The 22,623-nt window shown below is 40.8% G+C and overlaps 1 protein-coding gene across 2 annotated transcripts in view; it reads left to right on the top strand.

Moving 5' to 3' along the window:
* The first annotated feature begins 4,328 nt into the window (after window positions 1-4,328).
* Window positions 4,329-22,623, top strand: part of MAP2K4 (mitogen-activated protein kinase kinase 4) — a 109,796-nt gene continuing 91,501 nt past the window's right edge. The window contains exons 1-2 of one of the 2 annotated variants that reach the window (XM_054571226.1): window positions 4,329-4,496; window positions 14,468-14,500. In XM_054571226.1, coding sequence (XP_054427201.1) covers window positions 4,382-4,496; window positions 14,468-14,500 — 148 coding nt within the window. In that variant the 5' untranslated portion in view covers window positions 4,329-4,381. The remainder of the gene's footprint in view (window positions 4,497-14,467; window positions 14,501-22,623) is intronic. The other variant, XM_054571227.1, reaches the window with a different exon arrangement.

Below are 22,623 nucleotides of genomic sequence, written 5' to 3'. Positions count from 1 at the left end.
AATTGAAGATAGCAGTACCTGTCCTTTGGAATACTTGAGCATTTTATACCTTTAGCTAGAATTCAATGTTTATTTATTGTTTTTTATTTTGATGTATAACTTAACATACATCGAAGTGGACAAATCCCAAACATGTACTTGCTGCACTTTGACAAGTGTGTGTATTTGTGTAGCCCAACCTCTTTTCAAGGCAGGGAGCATGGCCGCTACCTTTGAGACATCCCTGCTGCCCCTTCCCAATCAACCGTGCTCCACTGCCTCTGCCCCCAAAGCCAGGCCCAATGTTTTCTTTTTTCCTGTTTTAGTCTCATTAAAAATAAATAATGAGGATAGATAAACAGAATAAAAAATATGAGGGCAGGCTGTAGGTATAGTTTAACAAATGAGAATCACATCTTCACAGTATAATTTGTATCTGGTCAGACCATGGCTGATACTACCAATATTACCTTTCGCTTAGTTGTAGTGACTTAGAGGGAGGTGTTTCTATTTTTTTCTCTTATAAATAATATTCTGGTGAACAATTTACCTATGAATCTTTATATTCATGGATAATTACTAATAATCAAAAGTAAGGTCTTCTTTTATCTGAATCAGACAGAATTTTGGTTGTTTTGATGGCATAAACCAGCCAAAGCTTCCTACATGCCCTTTATTTTCAATTAAATGCAATGTTCAACCAATATCCAGAAACCTGCACAGCTCACAGCCCTCTGCCTAAAGAGGCAAAATCAGTCACTGGCTGGCCGGGTCTGGAGCCCTCAGTGATTTGGGGATGGGCAGAAGATGGGTTTTGCTGAAAGCCCACTCCTGAGCAAATATCTGGTGATTGTCCCAGCCAAATAGAGGTGTTTGACCCCTCTTACTGTCTTCTCAGAAGCTGAAATTGAGGTCCTAAGGTAAAATCCACTTGTAACATACTTTCAATTTATTTGGAATATGAAGTAAAAAATGTCATCTGAATCTAACCACTGAGACATATGTATAAAAAAGAACCAGCACACTAGATTTCTAAACAAAGGTGCTCTAAACAGGGGAGATATAGATGTTCCTCTTCTCTGCAGCCTCCGTCCAGACAGGGCACTGGTCTTGCCACACGCTCTTCATATCGATGGTCTTATTTGTTATTCCCATCCTCCACTGGGAAGGAAAAGGCATCGCATGGCAGAGCCAAGAATTTTAAGCCCATTTGGGGATTTTCTTAAGAGCTCTTATAAATGTGAATTTGCTGGTTATTGCTATGTATTGCCTAACTGCCTTTTCCTCTCCCCCAAAGATTATGCCAATTACTATTATGATTACTAAAAAGGCTATACTTTTTTTAAGCCATTCATTTTTTGAACAATATGTGAGTTAGTTAGGGCTGCGTGAACAACATATCACAGACTGGGTGGCTTAAACAACAGAAATTTATCTATCTCACAGACCTGGAGTTTGGGAGTCTGAGATCAAGGTGAGGCAGGGCAGGTCTCCCCTGGGACCTCTCTCCTTGCCTGCAGACAGCCTCTCCGCCCTGCGTCTCCACACAGTGTGTGCCTCCCTCTGTGTGTGCCTGCGTCCTCTTCTCCTTACAAGGACACCAGTCGTACTGGATTGGGGTCCACTCATATGACCTCATTTTATCTTAAATATCTCTTTAAAGCTCTTATGTCCAAATACAGTCACTTTCCGAGGTCCTGGAAGTTAGGACTTGAACACACAACTATTTGGGGAGCACAATTAAGTTTATAACAAATCATAAAACACATAAGAAAAAGCTCATAAAACCATAAGAAAAATATGAGCATATAAAAAAGTAAAAATCTTGTAACTTCATCAATTTGAACAAACTGAGGTTCTTTCTCATTTTGCCAATATGCAGACCTAATCGATGTTTTTTTCCCCTGGTTCTTATGCAGCAGTTTACAATGCTAACATCAATGCAAGTGTACTGTCACTTTTATCACAATCCCAGGGTTAGGTATTAGGAAGAAAAATCTAATTAATTATATTATAGTCTTTTAATATTCCTGAATGAATTTCCTATGTTTAATGTTTTCCCTTAAGTTTAGTTGTTACATATATTTTTCTTTTTTTTAAGTTTTAAAAAAATATTTTATTTTATTTTTAGAGATAGAGGAAGGGAGTGAGAAAAACAGGGAGAGAAACATCATTGTGTGGTTGCCTATTGAGTGCCCCCTACTGGGGACCTGGCCCACAACCCAGGCATGTGCCCTGACTGGGAATCAACCCAGCAACTCTTTGGTTCACAGGCTGGCACTCAATCCACTGAGCCACATCAGCCAATGCTATTTTTCTTATTTAAGTTTATTTAACTATCTCAGGTCAATGTTTTACTTACCTTATTAAACTCCTTTTGAACTTAACTGTGATCTATACATAATGTAAAACAGTATTGGAAGACTATATATTAAAAAATTTTTTTTCTAGTAGTTGCCTAATCTCTACCATTGCTCTAGGATTTCTACTAAAGAAGAAATAAGTTCCTATTAAAGAAATACATGTAATTAAAAAAGGGGGGTAGTAGCACTTTACATAGGACTATGATATATCAATTGTCCATATTAGAGAATGGGGTTGGGATTCTGGAACCAGAAACAAGAACTGAGAAGACACACGCACAACAGTGACATTTAGACAACAGGAACTGGTGGGGAACCCTACCAGCAGGTACTGGATTAAAGTGTCAGAAAATTGCTCAAATAGAACTATTTGGCAGCTGGTCATTTTGCAGCTGGAGCCCAATGATGACAGGCTACTGCGCTCGTTCATGTGCCAGCAAACTAAGGGGCTGCTGATGCCTTTCCCTGTTCACCAAAGTGGCCAACCCAACAGAAATGCAAGGTGTGTGCATCCCCATTTTTCTGCATCAGTCTTTTCTAATCTTTGGTAAGTTGTGTTGACATTTTGAAAGAAGAATTTCATTTGGTTATTGATAATAACTGCCAGTCACTGAATGTAAAACCCAAGGAAAAGAAAGTCATCTACTGCTCCAAGCCTTACAAGGGGAGAATGGTGGGGAGCCGCAGCTCCTCCCTTTTTTTTTTTTTCAAAAGTCCTCACCTGAGGATGTTTATTTAGAGAGAGAGAGAGAGGAAGGCAGAGACAAAGGGAGAAACATCAACGTGAGAGAGAAACATCCATCAGTCGCCTCATGTACGCGCCTGTACCAGGGATTGAAACTGCAACCTTTTGATAGACAGGAGGACACTCCAACCAACTGAACCACCTGGCCCAGGCTCCTCCTTTTCTTTTGTCATTTGTTGGTTCCCTGCTATCAGCACTAGGGAGGAGATGCAGATAGAATATTTAGTCTGCAACTCTGGGCTGAACAGCCTGGATGGGAAACTTCCTTTTCTGTCTCTGATAAGATTTTCCCTCTAAGGAACCCACGTTCAGGATTCCCCAGGACCAATGCAAGAGGGAGGTGGGCTACTGATTCTTTAGATGGGGATGTGGACATGTTTATAACGACCTGGACTTGGAGATATTGCTCAGTCAGCCAAACCTTCTGAGGACAGTGGCAGACCCGCATGTAAAAGGCCCTCCGCTTCAGTTCACTTACCTGCTCTCACCTTCAATTTGCCTTTATTGCTCCCTCAGTCCACTTTCCCTAAGCCCTGCCAATAGCCACTGTTAGCACCTGAGCAATCAAGGTGATGTCTAAGGATGGGTTTGGAGCAAGAAGGCAGGGCTCTTTTGATTGAGGATACAACTCCAACATGCTGCGCGGAAGTCCCAGCACAGGTAAGGTCTGGGTGGGAGGAGGTTGGACAACGAGGTCCTGGCATATATGTATATTATATGGGGTATTATCGAGATGTAGGTTCTGATTCAGTAATGTCGGGATGCAGTAGTTTGGGGAGCCCCCAGGGCAGTGGAGGGGATTGGGGTGTCAGGTAGGGATCAACAGGAGCTTCGGATGGAAGCAGAGCTAGCGCCAAGCCCCCTCTGTAAGCTCCCCATCACCGATTAGACAAGAAGCCTGACCCCTGGAATCCCTTTCAGCTTTACCATTCTGATTTTGGGTTCTGAGATCCAACGAGTGGGTTCTTTAAATTTCTGGGCAACTATGTACCCTTTAATTCCCCCAAGTGCACACACACGCTCCTAATTCTGTGAACCGCTTTAGGCCCCGCAGCCCGGGTGCAGCACTTCTGCCTGCCTTCTGGCTGCCTTAGGGTCTGCACCGGCGACCAGGGCCGTTCCAGGCTCAGCCTCCGGCGCGGCCCGGCCCGGCGTCAGGCTCGGGCGGGGGCGTGCCGGGGGCGGGCCCGGGGGCGGGGCCAGGGCCGCGGAGGCCGCGCCCCTCGGCCGAGCGAGAGGCCGAGCTTGCTGCATTGCAGCCGCCGCGGCGCCGCTCGGCTCCTCACTCCCAACAATGGCGGCTTCGAGCCCGAGCGGCGGCGGCGGCTCCGGGGGTGGCAGCGGCAGCGGCACCCCGGGCCCCGTAGGGTCTCCGGCGCCGGGCCACCCGGCCGTCAGCAGCATGCAGGGTAAGGAACGCGGCAGCGCCGAGACCCCGGCACCCCGGCGCGGCCGTCGGCGTCGTCGCGGCCTGTCCCCGCCGCCGCGGACGCCCCCGGACCCGGCTGAGGAAGCCACCGGAGCCGCCCGCGCCGGCCTCCCTCCTTCCCTCGCCGCTTCCCGCCCCGTGCCGGCTGCCTAGGGCTCAGCCCGGATCCGGGCTCGGGCCCGCGCAGGCTCCGATCGCGGCCTCCGCCTGCGCTCGGCGCCTGGGCCCTGCCCGGCTCCCCGGCGGGTCCGCGGGGCCCACCTGGCCCGGACCGCCCCCGCGGCGCCCCGGTCGCGGCCGCGGCTTACCTGGCGCGCGCCCCGCCCGCGTTTCCGGGAACGCGCCGGCTGGGGCTGCGGCGGACGGGCGGCGCCGCGGGGCCTGGCTCCCCGTCCCCGGGCTGCTCAGGTAGGCGGCGGCGGCGGCGGCGGCGTCCCGGCCCGGCCGGCGCCCCTCGGCCCTGCGCCCGCGCTCGGCTCCCCGCCGCCGCAGTGGGCCCCGCTCAGGGCCATCGTGGGTCCCTCCTGGGCACAGCTGCGGCCGGACCACCGAGCTGACCTCGGGGCCGCGCGGTCCGGCGGGACCCTGCGCCCCCAGACCCCGGCAGGGTGCCTGTGAGCCGGAGGAGCGGGGTTTGCCCAGGCCCGTGCCACCTGGAAGGTGGTTAGACGGCCATTGGCCTGGGAGAAGCCATTTGTTCCGGGCCAGGGGTTTCTGTGTTAGCATTGCATAGAGAAACAGTAGTAGTAGTAGTAATAATAATAATAATAATAATAATAATAATAATAATAAAAGAGTGGATTCGGTGTCAGTGGAGAGATACAGGAAACAGAAAGGCAGGGGTCGCGGTGGCCCCGGGTGGCGTCCGGACGTCCGAGGCCGTTCTCCTGATGAATGGCTTTCCCCCCGGGACTGCTCCGCAGCCCCGCGTGGCTCTGGCCCGGGGGTCCTGCGGGACGACCAGGCCGCAGCCCGGGAAGGACCGTTTCCTTGAGTGAACCGGGGAATTTCGAGTCGCCATGCTATTTTTAAAAGGGAATCTCAGAAATCTCTTGACAACTTGAGCGAACTGCTTAGTTAAATTATTAGCAGAATCAGCTGGAGCGCCCGGGGCGGCGTGGCCGGCGTCGTCTCCCAGGAACATCTTCCGAAAGGGCCCCTCGATTTGTCCTAACCCCGGTGTCTGCTTAGGTTCAGCGTTTGTTAACTCTTCCGTGTTTATGAGAATGTGTGGTTTACGAAGCAGAGACAGGATTAGATGCGTTTTTGTAATCCTGTCACCCTCCCCAGGAGATAATTTTAATACACATGAAGAACAGAGATACATTGAGAGGATGATGTCAGAGCTCAGAGGACACTTTCTGTGCAGGCCCTCAGATAATTAATTCAAATAGAATTAGTTACTGGAAGCCGCCCTGTTGCAAAGCACAGTATACAGTCAAAGACCAAGTTGGGTTTTCTGATCTTACAGCTTTACAGTCTGGTTGGTGGTAGTGGGGAAATGAAATGGCAAAATGACAATTTAGGATTATATTGCTTATGCAAAATGGGTGACAGAAAACAATGTAAGTTTTTTGGGGGGGGAGGAGGTAAGGAAATGGGTAGTTTGGAAAAGCTGTATAAATTTATTTTTTTTTTGTTGAAAAAAAATTGTATTGAGCATTTGCCCAGTGCCAGCCATAGTACTCTGGTACTGGGTATACAGAAAAGAGTGAATCAGGCAGTCTCTTCCCTGATGAAGTTTACCCTCCCTATTGGGTGGAGGAGGGCAGACAATATGCAGGTAAATTAAAAAAAAAAAAAATTACTCCTGGAGAAAAGTGTTAGGAAGGCAAGGAGCTGGGTTTTGTGAGGGAAGAGAGTAGGGGAGAGGGCAAACTGCTTTGATAACATGGTCAAGGACGACCTGTCTGGGGAGGTGACTCACGGTAAAGAAGAGAGTTCTAAGCAGAAGAAGCAGTATGTGTGAAAAGGTTCCAAAATGGGAAACAACTTGGAATGTTCTAGGAATTCAAAGAAAGTCATTGCAGTTAGGAATTATTCTGTTGCTCTCCATTCTCCTCCCCCCGGCCTGTGTTTGTATACCTAGTGAGCAAAACTTTCTATTAAGCTGAACCCATTTTCAAAGGGAGAAGAAGGACATCAAACTTTTCTCTGAATTATTGATGATTTTTTTTTTTTTTAATCAGTACTGTGTATAGCCTTGATTGACTCAGGAACCTGTTAGTTGTATCTGTTCTTGAACCTCTTTTGATTACTCAGAATGAAGAGAAGTGCTTGAAATTTTCAGGTTGTTGTCAAGCCGAGTTCAGGTTATAAAGCATGAGCTTAAGCAATAATTCAGGGTCTCTCTTTTTTGCTCGTTTTGTAATGTTAGAGCCCAGCCTCCAATACTTCATCCATCAAAGGCCTTGGGCTTTAGATCACACTTCACAGAGATGGTCCTTGTCTTTCCACCCACCTTGCACAGTCTGCTTCTGCTTGCCACCCAGCACTGCCTCTCTGGGAGTTTTTAAGGACCATGCTCTTTCAAACAGGACATAATGGGAGACGTTTCATAGGACAGACACTGGGGGTCCTTCTGGGTGGTCAGCATTGCATGGGGCGCTGGATAACCCTGCGCACCTCTTTAATATTTCCCAACCTGGACTACTCTTTAGATGTTTGTGACTGAAGAGTGGTCCAAGTTGAGAAATAATGTTTTCTAATATTATGCTTAAGAGCCAGAGCTCTGGAGGCCTTGATTTGAAACCCCTCATCAGGACTTAAGATTTTTGTGACTGTGGGCAAGATATTTAGCATCTGCCAGCCTCAGTTGCTCAGTTGGAAAGGAGGAATAATGCTTACCTCGCAGGTACTTTGAGAATGCATGGAAAACATGGGGCTGGCATATAGTAAGTATACTATACATGTAAGCCATCATCATTGGTAATAGCAACATTTCTGTTATTTATTAATGGTCTCCTTAATCGTCTCTTTCATTATTAATAGATGAGTCCCTAACCCCTCATGATCTACTCACAGTTCCTTTAACTTCCTTATTAATGGGTCCTATGCTTCTCTCTAACCTGTTGATTTCCACTTTTCATTATCTGCCTGGATTCAGTTAATTATTCTGTCATGTACAAGCTCTGTGACCTTGGGGAAAGTACCCACCTTTTCTGAACTCTGAGTATTTCATCTGTTAAAATAGAGATAATACCTACCTTATAAGGCTCTTATGAGAATCACATTATTAGGTTAATGCATGTGAAAGTGCTTTGAAAAATGTAAAATATCTGTAAGTATACAAGAATTGTTACTACAAATGGTTACCTGATTTAGTTACTAGTCACTTAAAATGTAATAGATTTAAAAGATCTCATAAACACGAGAAGTTAAATTTATTATAGGGAGACAAAGCAGGGAAAAATAAAACTTTCTTAAACTTCACTCAGGTAGTAAGCAATGTCAGCTTTTTTGAAATTTAAGAAAATTGTTAGAATCTATAATTGATTCTGGAAAATGAGGCCTTGGTAAAGCATGTCATAAGAAATACAGTGTATGTTGTAGATGCCTCTGGTTCTCTTAATATGCTGATCTGAACAGTTATTCTTTTTAGGTTTCACGTATAGATGTATAACAGAAAACTTATGGACTTACCTATTTACCATCAGCTGAATATTTTGTAAATATCAACTTAAGTAAAAATATGATAGTGTGATTCTGCATACAAAACTTGCAAATGTAATGAAGTATATCCGTTGAGAAAACGTGAAGATTTAAAATCAGTATACTTTTTCCTCCCAATAATATTGGAGTATATAAAATATGTATGAGATGCCCCGTGTGTGGTTATATGGGACTCTCAGTTCTCCAAGAATCATAAGAGGGTGCCTTTATATTAATTTTAAAAAACTTAATTGTGTAGACATTGTGTGTACATAGTTCTAAACCCTAAAATTGCTGGCCTTTCCCAGAGTATTGCATGCTCTTTCTTTAACCATTCATTTGATATAACCTGATACAAGTCCAGCTCAGAAAAATTAGTCCCCTCTGAAAGCACATACTGCATTACTCTGTGTTCCACTAAAAATGAGAGCAATCCTAGTGTTAAAATTTAAAAAAATAGGAAAATATATTGCTTTCAGGATACTTCTTTGGTCACGTTTTCCTTTAATGCATCTTATCAGAGTGGATGTGTGCTGAAACTTGTTGAAGGCGGGATATTAGTTAATCCTTATTTTGAGTTGTGGCTTCTTTTTTTGTGAAGCTCTTGTTATTTTCATTGTTTCTTTCACCCAATTTGAGAAGCTTGCTAGATTGAGGCCAGTAGTGTCTTCCTTGTTTTTCGGGGTCTGGAGATCATAATCGGCTCCGTCATGCAATAATTCAGGTCAGTCTCCAGAAGATAGACTGGCCCAAGGGATACAGCCTGAGAAACTTGAATTCAGACTTAAAAAGGAAATGAATCGTTGACAGCTCTGTTTCTCTGTCCTTAACTAATTTGATGCTCATCCGCATCCTTTAAGGGTAGATGGGCGTAGTCCCCTTATGTAGATCTGGGAAGTGACATTTAAATTAAGTGATTTGCCCTAGTACAGGTAGGTTTTAACCCACCTGTGTGACTGGTAGCCTCCGCTTTTCTTAGTGGTCTCCTACACAGACTCACAGAGAGAAGAGAGTTCTCCGAGCTCTCTTTAAGTCATTTCAGCCATTCAGGGCTGAGAGAAGAATCTTTGCCAGAAGTGATGCAGATTCAGGAATAGAAGGGAGAGATTATTTTAGGTTTCAGTAGAGGGTGGAAACTCTAAACATCCATCCACATTTGGGTTAATTTTGGAGTCTTGGTGCTTCCTGATGCTCATATATGTAATAGAGTTCTAAACTTGCTGGAGGTTTTACAGTCACATTTTGTATTTGGAGGCATTTTGATTAGGAATTTATAAGGAAGTAGAAAACTTTAATTAGGCCTTGAGGTCCAAGAGGCCAGTATAGATATGCAAGGTAATAGATCTCTTTGTACATTATTCCTAATGTATAAAAGGAACACATTTAGCATAAGCGTTAATAACATACGTTGCCATCCTGGATACGTCTGCCATCTGGGCAAATTACTGTCTCTGCCAGTGGGCATGGGTCAGCTTCTAGCCCTTTCCCCCCAACTCCAGAAAGTCTCTTTGGTCTCTTTATACTCTTAGCATGGTTGGGAATTATGGATACTTGTAGAAAGGATTCAAGGGCAGGGAGTGATAAGATTGGCCTAACTTGTGGCTACACAGTGAAAGGGAACCAATAGTTAAACACAACTCAAGATGGACCTTTTGAAAGAAGATAGCAATAACATCATACACAACTTGATTCTTGAAGGTCAACATGCTATTCCCCACCAGTGGGAAAGACACAGCAGCTTTTTCAAGCTGCATTTCCTCTTACCAACAATCACTCAAATAGAACTTTAAAAGGGGGAAACAAGACAAATTTTGCCAAATACAGCCCTGCTATGTATGTGACATGCCTGTGTCTATTCATTGCCTGACTTTCCTAAAACATAAGAGACTGGAAGGGGTTCCCTGGGTGTGTTTGCCAGTATCCCTGATATCTGGGTTAGGTTCCAGTCAGGGAAGGGGAGGGAGGAAGTATCCTCCTTTTTTGGAGTTGTTAGAGTCCTCAGGACACCAGACAGTGTCTAGGCAGGGCTGTAGCAGAAATGTGGGGACTTGGTGGGGACTCCTCTGCCCTCTGGAGTTCTTCCCTTTTAACTGTCTCAAAGTGACTGGGAATGAGGGGACGAGGGAGGGTCTGGTTTTGTGTAGGTTGAGCTGGTCTGGTGGAGAAGGTGCCACAATCGTTGCTCACCTGAGTGAGAGACCAGGAAGAACAATGACTATGAAAGTATTAACTGCTTTATTCCAGGCTCTGTGTTGGACAATTTTAGATCGATTGCCTTATTTAATCATCACAAAACACTTTATTATTCTACTTTACAGATGAGAAGTTGAGGCTTATAGAGGGTAGATTCTCTTTCTGGGTGTACTAGGCTTCATTGAAAAGGTTTGAGATAATAATAGAGCATTGAAGTTACATAACCAGAGAAAATAAGGTAGCCACTGGCCACAGGGAAGAAAAAGACCTGGCACATTTGATTGGTATCTATAATATCATGAATGGTTGTAGATGATGCAGGCAACCTGGAATTACTAAATTAAAGTGACTCCTTTTGAGTTTGAGAAAGGTGAAGTAAGGCAAGCCAAAGAAATAACAGCAGGAAATAAATCCTGTGGGGCTCACTCCAGTACAATGGAAACAGACATTTTGGGCAAGCTTAGATAAATTCTTAGACGTTAAAACTGTAATGACGTACTGTGAGTAATTTTGCAGTTTCAGACACATGTCACCATTTTGAGGTTGAAGCTTTAAAGCGGCAAACACCTAGACTCTTCCTGCTGTGCCAGAAGGAAGACTTGGTGTGTTGGTCTAAGGCACGGCCCAGCAAGGCAGCCCTGACTTTCTTCATGTGAGCGTGGGTTCACACTGTAATTCATAACCCATTTTCAGCAGCACCGAAATCGAGAATGTCTAGGGAACATAAGCAACGGCCGTGAAGGTGGGACGCTCCTTAGGCCCCTGCCCTGGACCCGCCCTGGATCCTACCCTCCGCCCGGCAGAAGGGGAGCCGGGCTTACCGCAACGCCAAATGAGGGCCCTTCCGCAAGCCCCGCCGGCTGCGGACCCGCTGTTTTCACATTCTGAGATATGGTGACGGCCTGTTTAGGTTTCATACTTGGAACTAGAACCCTGGCCTCCTGGAATTCTACATTCTATTTTCTGCCTTTATTTTTGTATATACTTAACACCCATCCTAAACAGCCTTTTAAGGTAACATAGACATGCTCACTTTACTTGGTTAATACAGTTAATTGTAGGTTTCAAGGTATAACAAGTTAAGGTCTCAAAATTGAGGTAAGAGGGTAAGAATGAGGGGAAAACTTGGGAAAGAGGGTAAGAGAGGCCTTGTGAGAAAAAAAGGAGAAAAAGCCCCACATAGCTTTACCTCTTGTGTAGGCTTACTAGCTAGCACTCTGCCCACTACTTCTTGATTTAATGAATAAACTTGCCTGGAGCCAGATGAAATGAAACTCAAATTTGAAGGGGAGGATCAGGTAAAGTCCCAGGGTACTGATAACTCACCAGAATAAAAAAAGAGTGAGGTATCTAAGACGGTCAAAAATAGCTGATTATTAGCATCAGATTGAGCTGATATCTAGTACTCCTGGAGATGCAGGACTTAAAGGATGCAAACAGAAAGATGGCATTTAGTTTTTTGTTACAAGGAGACCTCAAAGGTTGAAAGTAAGTGAATGAGTATTAATGGACTAATTGTCGCATAGCTACAAAGTTGTTTTTCATAAAGTTGAGGGTAGTGAAAATTTCCCTCACCATTGCTTTCCCACCAGATTTCTCTTACAAGGGGTGCTGGTGGTCCCCTGCGGCTCTCCCTGCCCTTGGCGTACAGTGAGCTGGGGTTGCTCTTCGGTACTTTCCCCAATCTGTACTATAAGCACCAACTTTCTGACTTTTGCAGGTTATTTTTCATATATACATAAAATCTCTCTATATAGTCATATACAGGGTCTGGCAGAAGTAAGGCTTATTTGAGTGTGGTTGCTAGGGTAATAATTTATGGGTGTAATAATTTATAGTTTTAATTTGAACATTTCACCTAAAATGTCATATGGTGTGCTTGAGTGTGATAGGGTTATACTACAGAATTACATGCTTATGATTTTGTAATAAAAGATTTTGTAATAAAAAGGTGTTAATTTGTGACAGGTATTGGATATAATTTTTTAGAGGTCTAGAAAGATATAGCTAAATAGCTTTTTATCAGATTTAATTGATAAGACTAAATGGAATTCTAAGGAAAGGGTGAGCCTATATGATAATTTAACCCTTGCTTGCCTGCTGGACTCTGGGTCACTTAGCATTTAGGAAGTCTTTTCTGAGTGAGAAATAATGCAGAGATGGATGTACGGATGAGGCTGAGAATCTGTTTACTTGGTTACTTCATCCAAAATTAGGTAAAAAGAGCAAGTCTGTAGTTATGCTTTGTGACTTTCACCCCTTTTTAGCTACTTGTGTTGATCCTGTGCTGGCAGAACTTGGAGTTTTGAGAATTTTGAAATACTGAAAAATGTGGGTTTAACGTCTAAGTGTTAGAGCAGTAATTGGTGACATTCTGTTACATCTTTACAATGTGTTTCTATTTATTATGTTTTGTCCTGTAACTTATTTTTATACAAACATACATACAGATCCAACTCATTCTTTTTCAGACTTTTCAAATTTCTTTTTCTTGCTCCTTTAGGCATTCATGTTGATATTTTGTTCACCTTTTCTCTCAGCTTTTATATTTGCTACTTAGTAGCAACTTTTGCCTGTATTTAGAGCTCAAAAGAGAAGAATAACTGTTGCCTTAAGATTGTTTCAGTGTTTCATCAGCTTCCTCCCCAGCAGTGGTACAGGTGAACTTGCCCTTCTTCCTTCAGCGGGATCGGGTGGGAGGAGCAGTCCCCGCCCTCCCCGGGCTCCTCTGCCCCTGTCCCACTGCTGCTTCCAGAGAGCCAGCTCCCTTTCCCCCGACTGGTGCGGGGCTCACTTTGCTCAGCAGGAGGCTAGCGGGCTTTTACTTGCTTCGGTTTCTGAGACCCATGGATCTTTGATGTTTTTCTTCCTGAAGTCTTGGTGCTGCTCATCGGGCAGGGCACATACTGAGCCTCCATGGCAGTGTCTGCGCCCTGCCTCCAGGTGTGCCCCCAGTACTGTCCCTGGAAGTCTCCATTCCCGCTTCTTCCTGTCTTGCCATTTGTGTCATTAGGTAGTGAAACAATGGGTTACTTTTGTGCACCAAAGTTACCTTCACGTCAGAGTAGCTACGTTAGCATTTTCAGGTTTTCTACATCATAGGGGATATTCTTATCTACTGAAGTCCCAAGCATTTTGATAACTAGATGGAAAAGACTACTTAATCATATTCTTCCTTTAGTCCTGGTTCTTTTTCCTACAAGTTTTGATGGAATTTGTATAAATACAAACTTGAGTGATACTCATTCTAAATGTACTTTCTCCATTTTGTTTCCCAAAGCAATAAGAAGAACAGGAATATGTAGATTTATTAAAAAAAAACCAGCTCTTCACCAGTGAACTGAGGGAGTGAAAGAAAATTTGAGAAGGTTTTTGTTTTGAACAGCTTATTTTACTGGGTATACTGTATAAAAAATTACATCCGTGTACACTGTATGCATAAGGGACAACCAGAATCAATTGGATTTAGAAAATGTGTCCATGTTTCTAAGGAGAATTCACAGTTTTTCTTCTATAACTAAAGTCCTGCTCTGTCTTAATATTCCTAGGGACATGGTCTTTTTTTTTTTTATTAGACCTACTCTAAAAGAATTTCAGCACCTCTTCAATAGTGCATTGTCTTATCATTTAGAGGTAGCTGACTAGAAAATGCTTAGGTTCACAATTTATGAACTACTAAAACTTTTGAATGCTACGTAGTAATTAATGATGAGTAGTTCTAAGTCAGTAATTTGAGTTAATAAAATAACTTGTAATATTCTGAACTTGTAGGTTGAGAGAATTGACAAGTCTGTCTTAAAAATTATTCTTAGCTTCCAGGGCTAATAGCTGTTTTTCTTATTGAATAGAGTGTGAAAAATAAAGATAAAGACAATGTAACTCTTATAATTTAAATTGGATTTCAGTTGTATAATAAAGTACCTCTATGTCAGAAAAAGTCCAATTATTAAAGATACGTGTTATATCTGTGATGATGGGGGGTTATGTGATTTGAACTGTTCTTAAATTTGTTTTATTCAAATTGTTATATAAAAATGCAATGTCATGTTCTAATTTTGGTTTGTTTGATTTACAGTAAATGAACTGGAATTATCTCTTTTACTTTAGGCTTTCAGATAAACTTCTGTGAAAAGGCACAAAGTAAGCTACACATTTTATGATACTATGCTATTTATTTTTTTCATATCCATCTTGGTATTGGGAATGTGTCTACTCTTGTTTTAACTAACCAACCATGGCAATTTTACATTAAAAGAGCTTCCATTTTTCATTCTTTTTCCAAATGCAAAAAACTTGTTATATTCTTGTTTTCATTTGAAATTGAAATAGAAGACATACATACACATATAGGTATTGAAATGTATATGGGTATAGAAAGATTTATATATATGTTTAGATGTATATAGGTATAGAAAGAACAATTAACATTAGAAAGATGTTTACAGGCATACAGAGGTATATATAGGTGTTTGTATGTATATAGAAGTATGTACATAGGTATTCATACTTACCTATAATTTAAGTCACAAACTGAGGAAGGTTCACTTTTAAGATTTTAGTACAAAAATATATAACTATATCAGAGGTCTCATGCTTTAAGATTAATTTATTTAAGCCATACATTTAATGCATTTTATTACTTTTTTCTTTAAAACAAAGCCTGCTCTCTTCTTCCTGCCTCTCCCCACACCCTGTTAGAAGCTAGTGTATTATATTTGAACATTAGTCTTCATAAAATACAGAGTGTGTTTTCTATTAAAAAGCATAATTTGTAAAGCTAAAAAAATGCATTTTAAGCTTAAATATCAGTGTATAAAATGCAGTTGTAAAAAATCCCAACTCAAGGAGACTATTCTACAGTTAACATAAAAGGATCCCAAAATATAATGTACCTAGTTTCATTTTCTGTTTGTTTATTCATAGAGTGGAGAAGAATGATGGCCACTTATATATATATATATATATATTCTTCTCCCTCCCAGCTTCATTGAAAAATAATTGATATATAACATTGTATAAACTTAATGTGTACAGTGTGATGATTCACATGCTTATATATTGTGAAATAACAACAATAGGGTTAGTTAACACTTCCATCACCTCACATAATTAATTTTTTTGTGAACATTTAAGATTTATTCTTTTAGCAACTCTTAAGTATATAATACAATATTATTAACTATAGTTAGCTTGCTGTACATTTTAGGTCCCCTGGTAAGTATCATTCTTAAGAAAGTTAGTTCAAAGGAAACAAAGTTTAACCTGGAGAAAACATTTCTGTTTTTAAATTTTCTGATGAACTCAAATGCTTAATTTCTATTGTTTGAACACTATGACTTCCTTTGAAATGTAGCTAGCAAAGATTTATTTTTTGAATGGTTCACCCGTGATATAAATATATAATGAGTAATAGAGTGGGTACCTACATCCTAGGATAATTTCTTTTAAAACTGGTCCATTATTATCATCTTTCTCTTACCTTAAATTAAAAATAGTATATAATTCCCTCCCCATAATGAACATATATATGGTATATATGTAATGAAGTTACACCTATTTTATACTATTTTTTAATTTTAATATATTTACTATGACAACTTTTAGCATTCATTTACCTGTTAGTATAAAATATTTCTGTTGAGTATTTAATTTTTAATTTTATATATTGACATGAAATCTAAAGGAAAGTGCCAATGTTTTTAAAACTTGAAATTTAAAACTGCACACACATTGTTGCCCTCTTTGTCTCAGTCCTATTGTGGGCATAAAGCAGAGAAACATCGATTTTCGTTAAGTTTAAAATGTGCATACAGTGTCAATAAGTAGCTTTGTAGGTAGATTAAAAAATGCCTTTAGAGCGTTTGAGTGGTCCTGTCCCTCCCCCATTGTTATAGAAATGACAGGTTGGCAGTGCTGCTCCTTTAATACATGTGGAAGAGTCTAACCCAGGAGCGAGTGCAGTCCCGCTTCGATGCTTGCTTTGGGTTGCCCCACTGCCTCCTTGTACTGTGACTGTTTTCTCACACCTCCCCTTTTATTTCTTCCTCTGCTCTTTAGTTTCCAGCCTTTAGGATTCAACACAGTTTTGTGCATTCATTCACAGAGCACATATTGGACACACAGGTCCTATAGAGTGAGGAGGATTGCTGGTACAGACATGAAGAGAACCGGTCCGTGCCCTTAGTGGGCTCTTCCTGCAGCGGGCGTGAGTCGATCCTGGGCTGGTTGTTAAGTGTTCATCTCCTGTTGCTACCCATTGGTTAGTAGCTGAACCCAGATGAGGTGGTGCAGGTGTGCTCTGGGCACCTTTGCTTCTGCCGTTCTGTTAGGAGAGGGAACAAGCAGGAGGGGTGCTCAGGGTCCCACGATAGCTGCCTTCCTGACTGGAGACCGTGGCTCCGCGATCAGCAGTGGGCAGTGAGGCATCTGGCTGGCTGGGACTTGGGCGGAAGACCTTAGGAAAGGGCACGCGCACAGGAGGAAGGGCTGGAGCCAGCCTGTTGGTAGGGATGGCCGGCTCTCAGTTGGCAGTGTTTATTTTTGCACTGTTGGTACCGTATTTTAGGATAAGTTTTCAGTTGCATATACATGTTAAAACTTTTTTTCCCCCAAAACTGGTCTGGTGATTGACATGCCTTAAAAGTTAAAACTGCTATTTTGTTTGCAGACAGTCTGTCTTCCAGTGTGCGCTGGAATATAGCCATGAACTTGATGTTAAAAGTAGTCACATCGTTCTTTAAAAATAGGGGGCTTGAAATTAACCAAAGCAGTGTGTTCTCATCTATTAGGACACGCTCTAGTGTCAGAATGCCCAGTTTTATTCTAAGGGTGGTTCAAAATTATCATGAAAACTTAGAGATTTAATTTGTTAAAAATAATTACACAGAGTGGGCCAAAGTAGGTGAACTGTTGTGAGTATGTGAAAGAGTTTTTTCTTGTATTGTTTATTAATTATTAATTATATGAACAATTGTAAACCTACTTTTGACCTACCTTGTATATCATACAGTAGTTGTAGGAGGGGATGGGGCAGAAGAGAACAAAATTAGACATTGTTACAAGTCCAGTAAGTTTGACTACCGCTGCTTCAAAGGCTCAATTCTCCATCACAAATCAAAAAGACTTGTTATGAGATAATTCTGATGACTAATGGAAGCTCTGAAGGATTAATTTTTTTCCCACTGTTTGACTTTCACATAGTTTTTGTTTTTTATATTGCTACATCACTGTTCCAATCAGTTTATTATAATTGCCTGTTATAAGTTAGTGGAGTTTTATTGGAGATGAATGTGCAGGTACTTACACACACAAGCTAATAGTGTGAGATTACATATTTAATTTTGGAACCAGATTTTTATGGAAATTCAATAAAAATCCACTTTGTACCTCATGGTCTTTATCAATTATAGTTTGTGCACTTATTTGCTTTTTGATTTTTTAAATATATATGTTTAAGATGATATGTATTTAAGATAATAAGTAATAAAGTTGTAATTATTCTAAAAAGTATTATATTTCTTTTAATGCTGTTGGATCATTGAATTTTTCTGAAATCTGAATGTAAGACAGCTTAAGGGAAAACCATTTTTTACAATGTAGAGCAACATGTAGAAGGTTGATTAATTTATCATTTGAAAATAATTTTGTACTTGTAAAGGTGTTTACGTGATTTATGACCAAGTTTGAATTATCGTATCTTAGTGGTTTTAATGAGATAACTTATAAACAGTTCTTTAGGATATGCTTTACTTTGCTTTATAAAACCAGTTTTTTGAAGGGGGTAGTAGATTTGCCAAGAAACAAAGTTTTTGAGAAATTCTTTTATAAATGTGAAATTTACCTCAATGTGTCAGCATTCTGATTTTTCATTTAGATGCTAATTATGACCCATTAAGGATCTGGGGGTGGGGATAGGAATTTTCCTTAGAAAATAACTAACAGAACCCAGTGCTAATCAAAATGAGAGTAGTTTGCAATTGGGCAAATACTCTTAATAGTTTAAGGGATCGTTAGCCCCCTTTTTCTCTTCTCCACTGCAATGTATTTTCAGCCCTTGGCTATAGAGTTCTGGAGTGCTACAGGCAAGTTTGGAGAGTGTTGAATTTTTCTGTAGCTTTGTCTTTTACACTTTTGGTAGCTTTAAACACTTCTAGTGGCTTTTAAAAGTTGTTTTACTTGGGAATGTTTGCATAGCAATGAGATCTTTATTTAGAAAATTATATGCTCTAGAAGTGACTGCTATCCTTGAAGTAACTAATAGAAATTAGATTAGAGATAGCAATTGCTTCTGGAGAAAAAATGGAGGTATCCTAATGACACATTCTCATTTCATGGTGAAACTATTCTTTTAAGGTAAGTATCCCTAATTGTTTTTAAATTGGTGGTAATAAAAAGGAAACCAAGAGGAGGAAGGTTGTTTCTTGAATCTTTCTAGAAATTTGAGCGTGTCTCTAAGAAGTTTACTGGCCTGATAAGAAATGTCTATAAATGAAGATGTTTCGCCTGAGAGAGTTTTGGCACTGTTGGGGGTGGGGTGTAACAGCCAGGGGAAGGCAGGGGCGGAGGGGGCTGGCGGTTCTGTATTTAAAATCAAGAGCTTAGAAAATTCAGCTGATTGAAATTCCCATTTCTCTTTTTATGTAGCAAAAATCTTCACCCAATGACTCAACTTTTATCATTTGGAATTTTTAAAAGTCAGCTAAGTTTTTCAGCAATCCTGAGAAATAGAGTGACCACATTTGCTACTATTGGAGTTTAGCAAGGTTTATTTAAATTTCTAGAAATGCTGAAGTAAGTTGAAAATGAGACTTTTGAGGGGTTTGCCATAAACTCCACTAGCATGCAGTATATTCGTCACTATCTTCGTGGGCCATGGTAAACTGCCAATGGAAAATCTGTCTGCTTGGAAGCCGCTGTTATATTAATTAAAATCCAAGAACGATAGTAGTGATATAGGCAGAGCCAAGGTTTGTGTAGTCCCCTCAGATATCATTCCATGCGAAGGGGAATGTTGCCTAACTATCTTTTATCTTGGAAGTGGTAGAAACATTTATTTCTCCTGAAAAATGGGTTTTGATGCTAGAAGAAGGAAAGGTTCATTTTGAACAGCTATTGTACATTCAAAATCATTTGAGAATGCTTAATGTGTGATATTTTTGAGCGAGAGAAAAATTAGTGCTTCACTCACATTGCAGAAAGTTTCCATTCAGCTACCAGTTGAACTTAACTCTTCATGAAGGGATATTTGACAAAACATTTGTGGTTGAACAGATGTAGAGCAGAAGTGATGCGGAAAGTTTCCAGAGAGTGTCCTAATTAAATCTCAAGTTCATCGAAGTGGTTTTTAATTTAGCTTATAAATTTAGAGTGATGGCTTTCAAACAAGGCGTAGTAAATACTTGAACTCTCACTACGTGATTTTATGAGTGCTTTTAAAATCCAGACACAAGTGTCTAGATGAAAAGACTTGCACTAGACATGTCGGTGTTCATCTTCTCATTAGGGAGAATGAGGTGAACATACATCAAAGATGATTGTCAAGTGTATCAAGCATATTCACTCCCTTGAGAGACCCTCTTATGTTAAGTAAGCAGAGGCACAGACACGACAATTAACAAATGTATATGTACCACTCATGGTAAGGGGCACTGGTTCTTTAAAGATGAATTAAATCTAGAGCCCACTGCGAAGAAGCTTATGTTTGAGAGACTGAATAGACTATGAGACAGACTATGTGGTAGTAATAATAATAAGTAACTTATTTACTGTATGCCAAATTTTGTTCCATATACATCCTGTTCTAACTCCTTTAATTCTTACAACAACCTTATGAAGTAGGTAAACTCATCATTTAAATGAGAAAAGTGAACCACAGAAAGATAAAGTAAATTTTCCAAAGTCATACAATTAATGAGTGAAAGAACTATGTCACCTTAGTCTGGTCACAGATTACAGGCTATAAACCATAGTGTTTTATTGATTCTTGAAAGAAAGCAATGGGAACCCACCCATAGGAATGGTTTTTGAGGGGTGTTCTCTCACAAATGGCCACGAGATGTAGACTGACCATTTGTATCATTTTTGATTTTCCTGAGCCTGGGAGAGTTTCATAATGCTACCTAGTAAGCCTGCCAGAACATTAAGTGGAAAGATTTCCTCTTGTGCCTCTGAAGCTAAGGGACATAGTGGATCTACCACTAGGGGAAAATGTTTAATAATAAACTCAAAATTATTCTGGCCTAGACAGATGTATAAAAACCTCAAATGCCTTGTGTGTCTGGAAAGCAGCTGATCGAGATCTGGAGGTCAGGAGGCTTGGTCGTCGGTGAACAAAGTGTCATAGCCATGCATTGCATGAGGACAGATTTGTCTGTACTGTCTCTCTTAACAAGGAGTTGATGCTTTTAGAAAAAAAAATCATGTCCCTCCTACTTTCTTTTATTTAGGGGTGGGAGAGAGAACATTATTTAATTTTAAAAAACTTTTAATTATAGTAGTTTTCAAACACACAAAAAGAGAATAATATAATGATCCACCATGTGCCCATTACGTAGCAACAGTAACACATATGGCTAGCCTTGTTTCATTTGTTCCTCCTCCCGCATCTGCCTCTCCTGAACTATCTTAAAGCTAATTCTGATTATCATTAATTTCATCACATATCTGCTAAGTGACAAAGACTCTTAAATACATAACTTCAATACCATTATTACAGCATTAAGTAAACGAAACCCTATCAGATAGCCACTCTGTGTTCTGCTCCCTCAAATGCCGTATTTACAGTTGCTTTGTTCAGGTTGAGATCTCAACAAGGTCCATGCACATTGCACTTGGTTGATGTATCTCCTAAGGTATCTTTTAAGTTTCTTTAGATTTAGAGTAGTTTCCTTTTCTCTCCTTTCTTCTTGTCATGTGTCCATTGAAAATATTGGGGCATGTATTTTGTAACATTTTACACATTTTGGATTTGGCTGATTATATCGTTTTAGTAATTGGTGTTCCATATGTTCCTCTTTGTATTTCCTGTTAATTGGTAGCTGGTTATAGAGGCTTGATCTCGTATGATTCAGTTTTTTTGTTCAAAACACCGCATAAATAGAGCTGTGTGTTTCTTGTTGCACCATGTCAGGTGTATAATTTCTTGTTGCAGGTCTTGTGATGACTGATCCGTGGGTTTCAGTGCTGTCAGTATAGGCTGAAGTGCCCCATCTGCCTCCCCCCGACGGTTTGGCCACCACCAGTGATTTTTGTCTAAATCGATTATTTCATTAGGAATTGGTTGACTTGTGTTTCCAAACTTTTGTGGGCTCTGCAACTAGTAACTGTAGTCAGTCCCCAGCTCCCCCACCAAAAAAAAAAAAAGAAGAAAGTTCTGCTGTTTTTGGGGCATATAATTTAATGCAAATTATAGTTAAACATTGACCGTGTCTGACTGAACTGCACCACTGTTGAAGGATGTGAAATTTTGTGTATATACGCACGTGTGCGCACACACATGCACACACACAAACACAAGCATTTACTGTGATTTTCTGTACTTTGAGAGAATTAAAACTGGACATTTATCCTTCATACTCTGGAATATGAGTTGACCTCTTCATTAATCAGGGTTCTTTTTAACTTTTTAAAATCTCTTAATTTCTGATAATAAAAACCATGTCATGTCAAGTAATAATTCTTGGCTTTTTTTATGAAGTTGTCGAATCGGTGGATATGTGAGAACAGTTCTGCTAAGGTCAGATCAGCCCTAAGCTGGAGTGCAGCTCTGCGTATGATTTATATTCAGTGTTCAGAATGCTCAGGGCCTTCGGGGCCTTGCCTCCCCAGAACTTGGGGTCTGGACGTAGTCATGGAAAGACACTTGGTGAGAATAGACGTAAACAAGAGTTCTCATTCAGAATATTAGAAAACCTGGTGAAATACTTGTGTTCCAGTTAGCCGTGACCTCTTCAGTGACCAGCATATTCTTGTCCACAGGTTTAATGAGTCACCCTTCAGTCGCAACAATTTCTTAACCAACTCTCCTTTTTCACTATTCCTCTTCAGTCACCCATCTTGTAACTAAACTATCAAAAACTCACGTGGTATTCTAAAACTGACTTGATCTTGCACAAATGTAAGTAACAAATTAGAGAAATTTCAGTTAGGGTACTCTCCTGTACTTATACATTCAGGAAGTAATAGGATACAACAGACCCTTTTTGAGTGCAATTTATTCTTGATTAATATTACTTTATTCTAACCTTTTAAAAACCTAAATGTAT

Source organism: Pteronotus mesoamericanus, unplaced genomic scaffold (assembly GCF_021234165.1).
Source record: "Pteronotus mesoamericanus isolate MK-2021 breed Mesoamerican mustached bat unplaced genomic scaffold, CSHL_Meso_final contig_22, whole genome shotgun sequence".
NCBI lineage: Eukaryota > Metazoa > Chordata > Mammalia > Chiroptera > Mormoopidae > Pteronotus > Pteronotus mesoamericanus.
The sequence above is the reverse complement of the archived record's forward strand: the minus strand, read 5'-3'. Positions and strand labels throughout refer to the sequence as shown.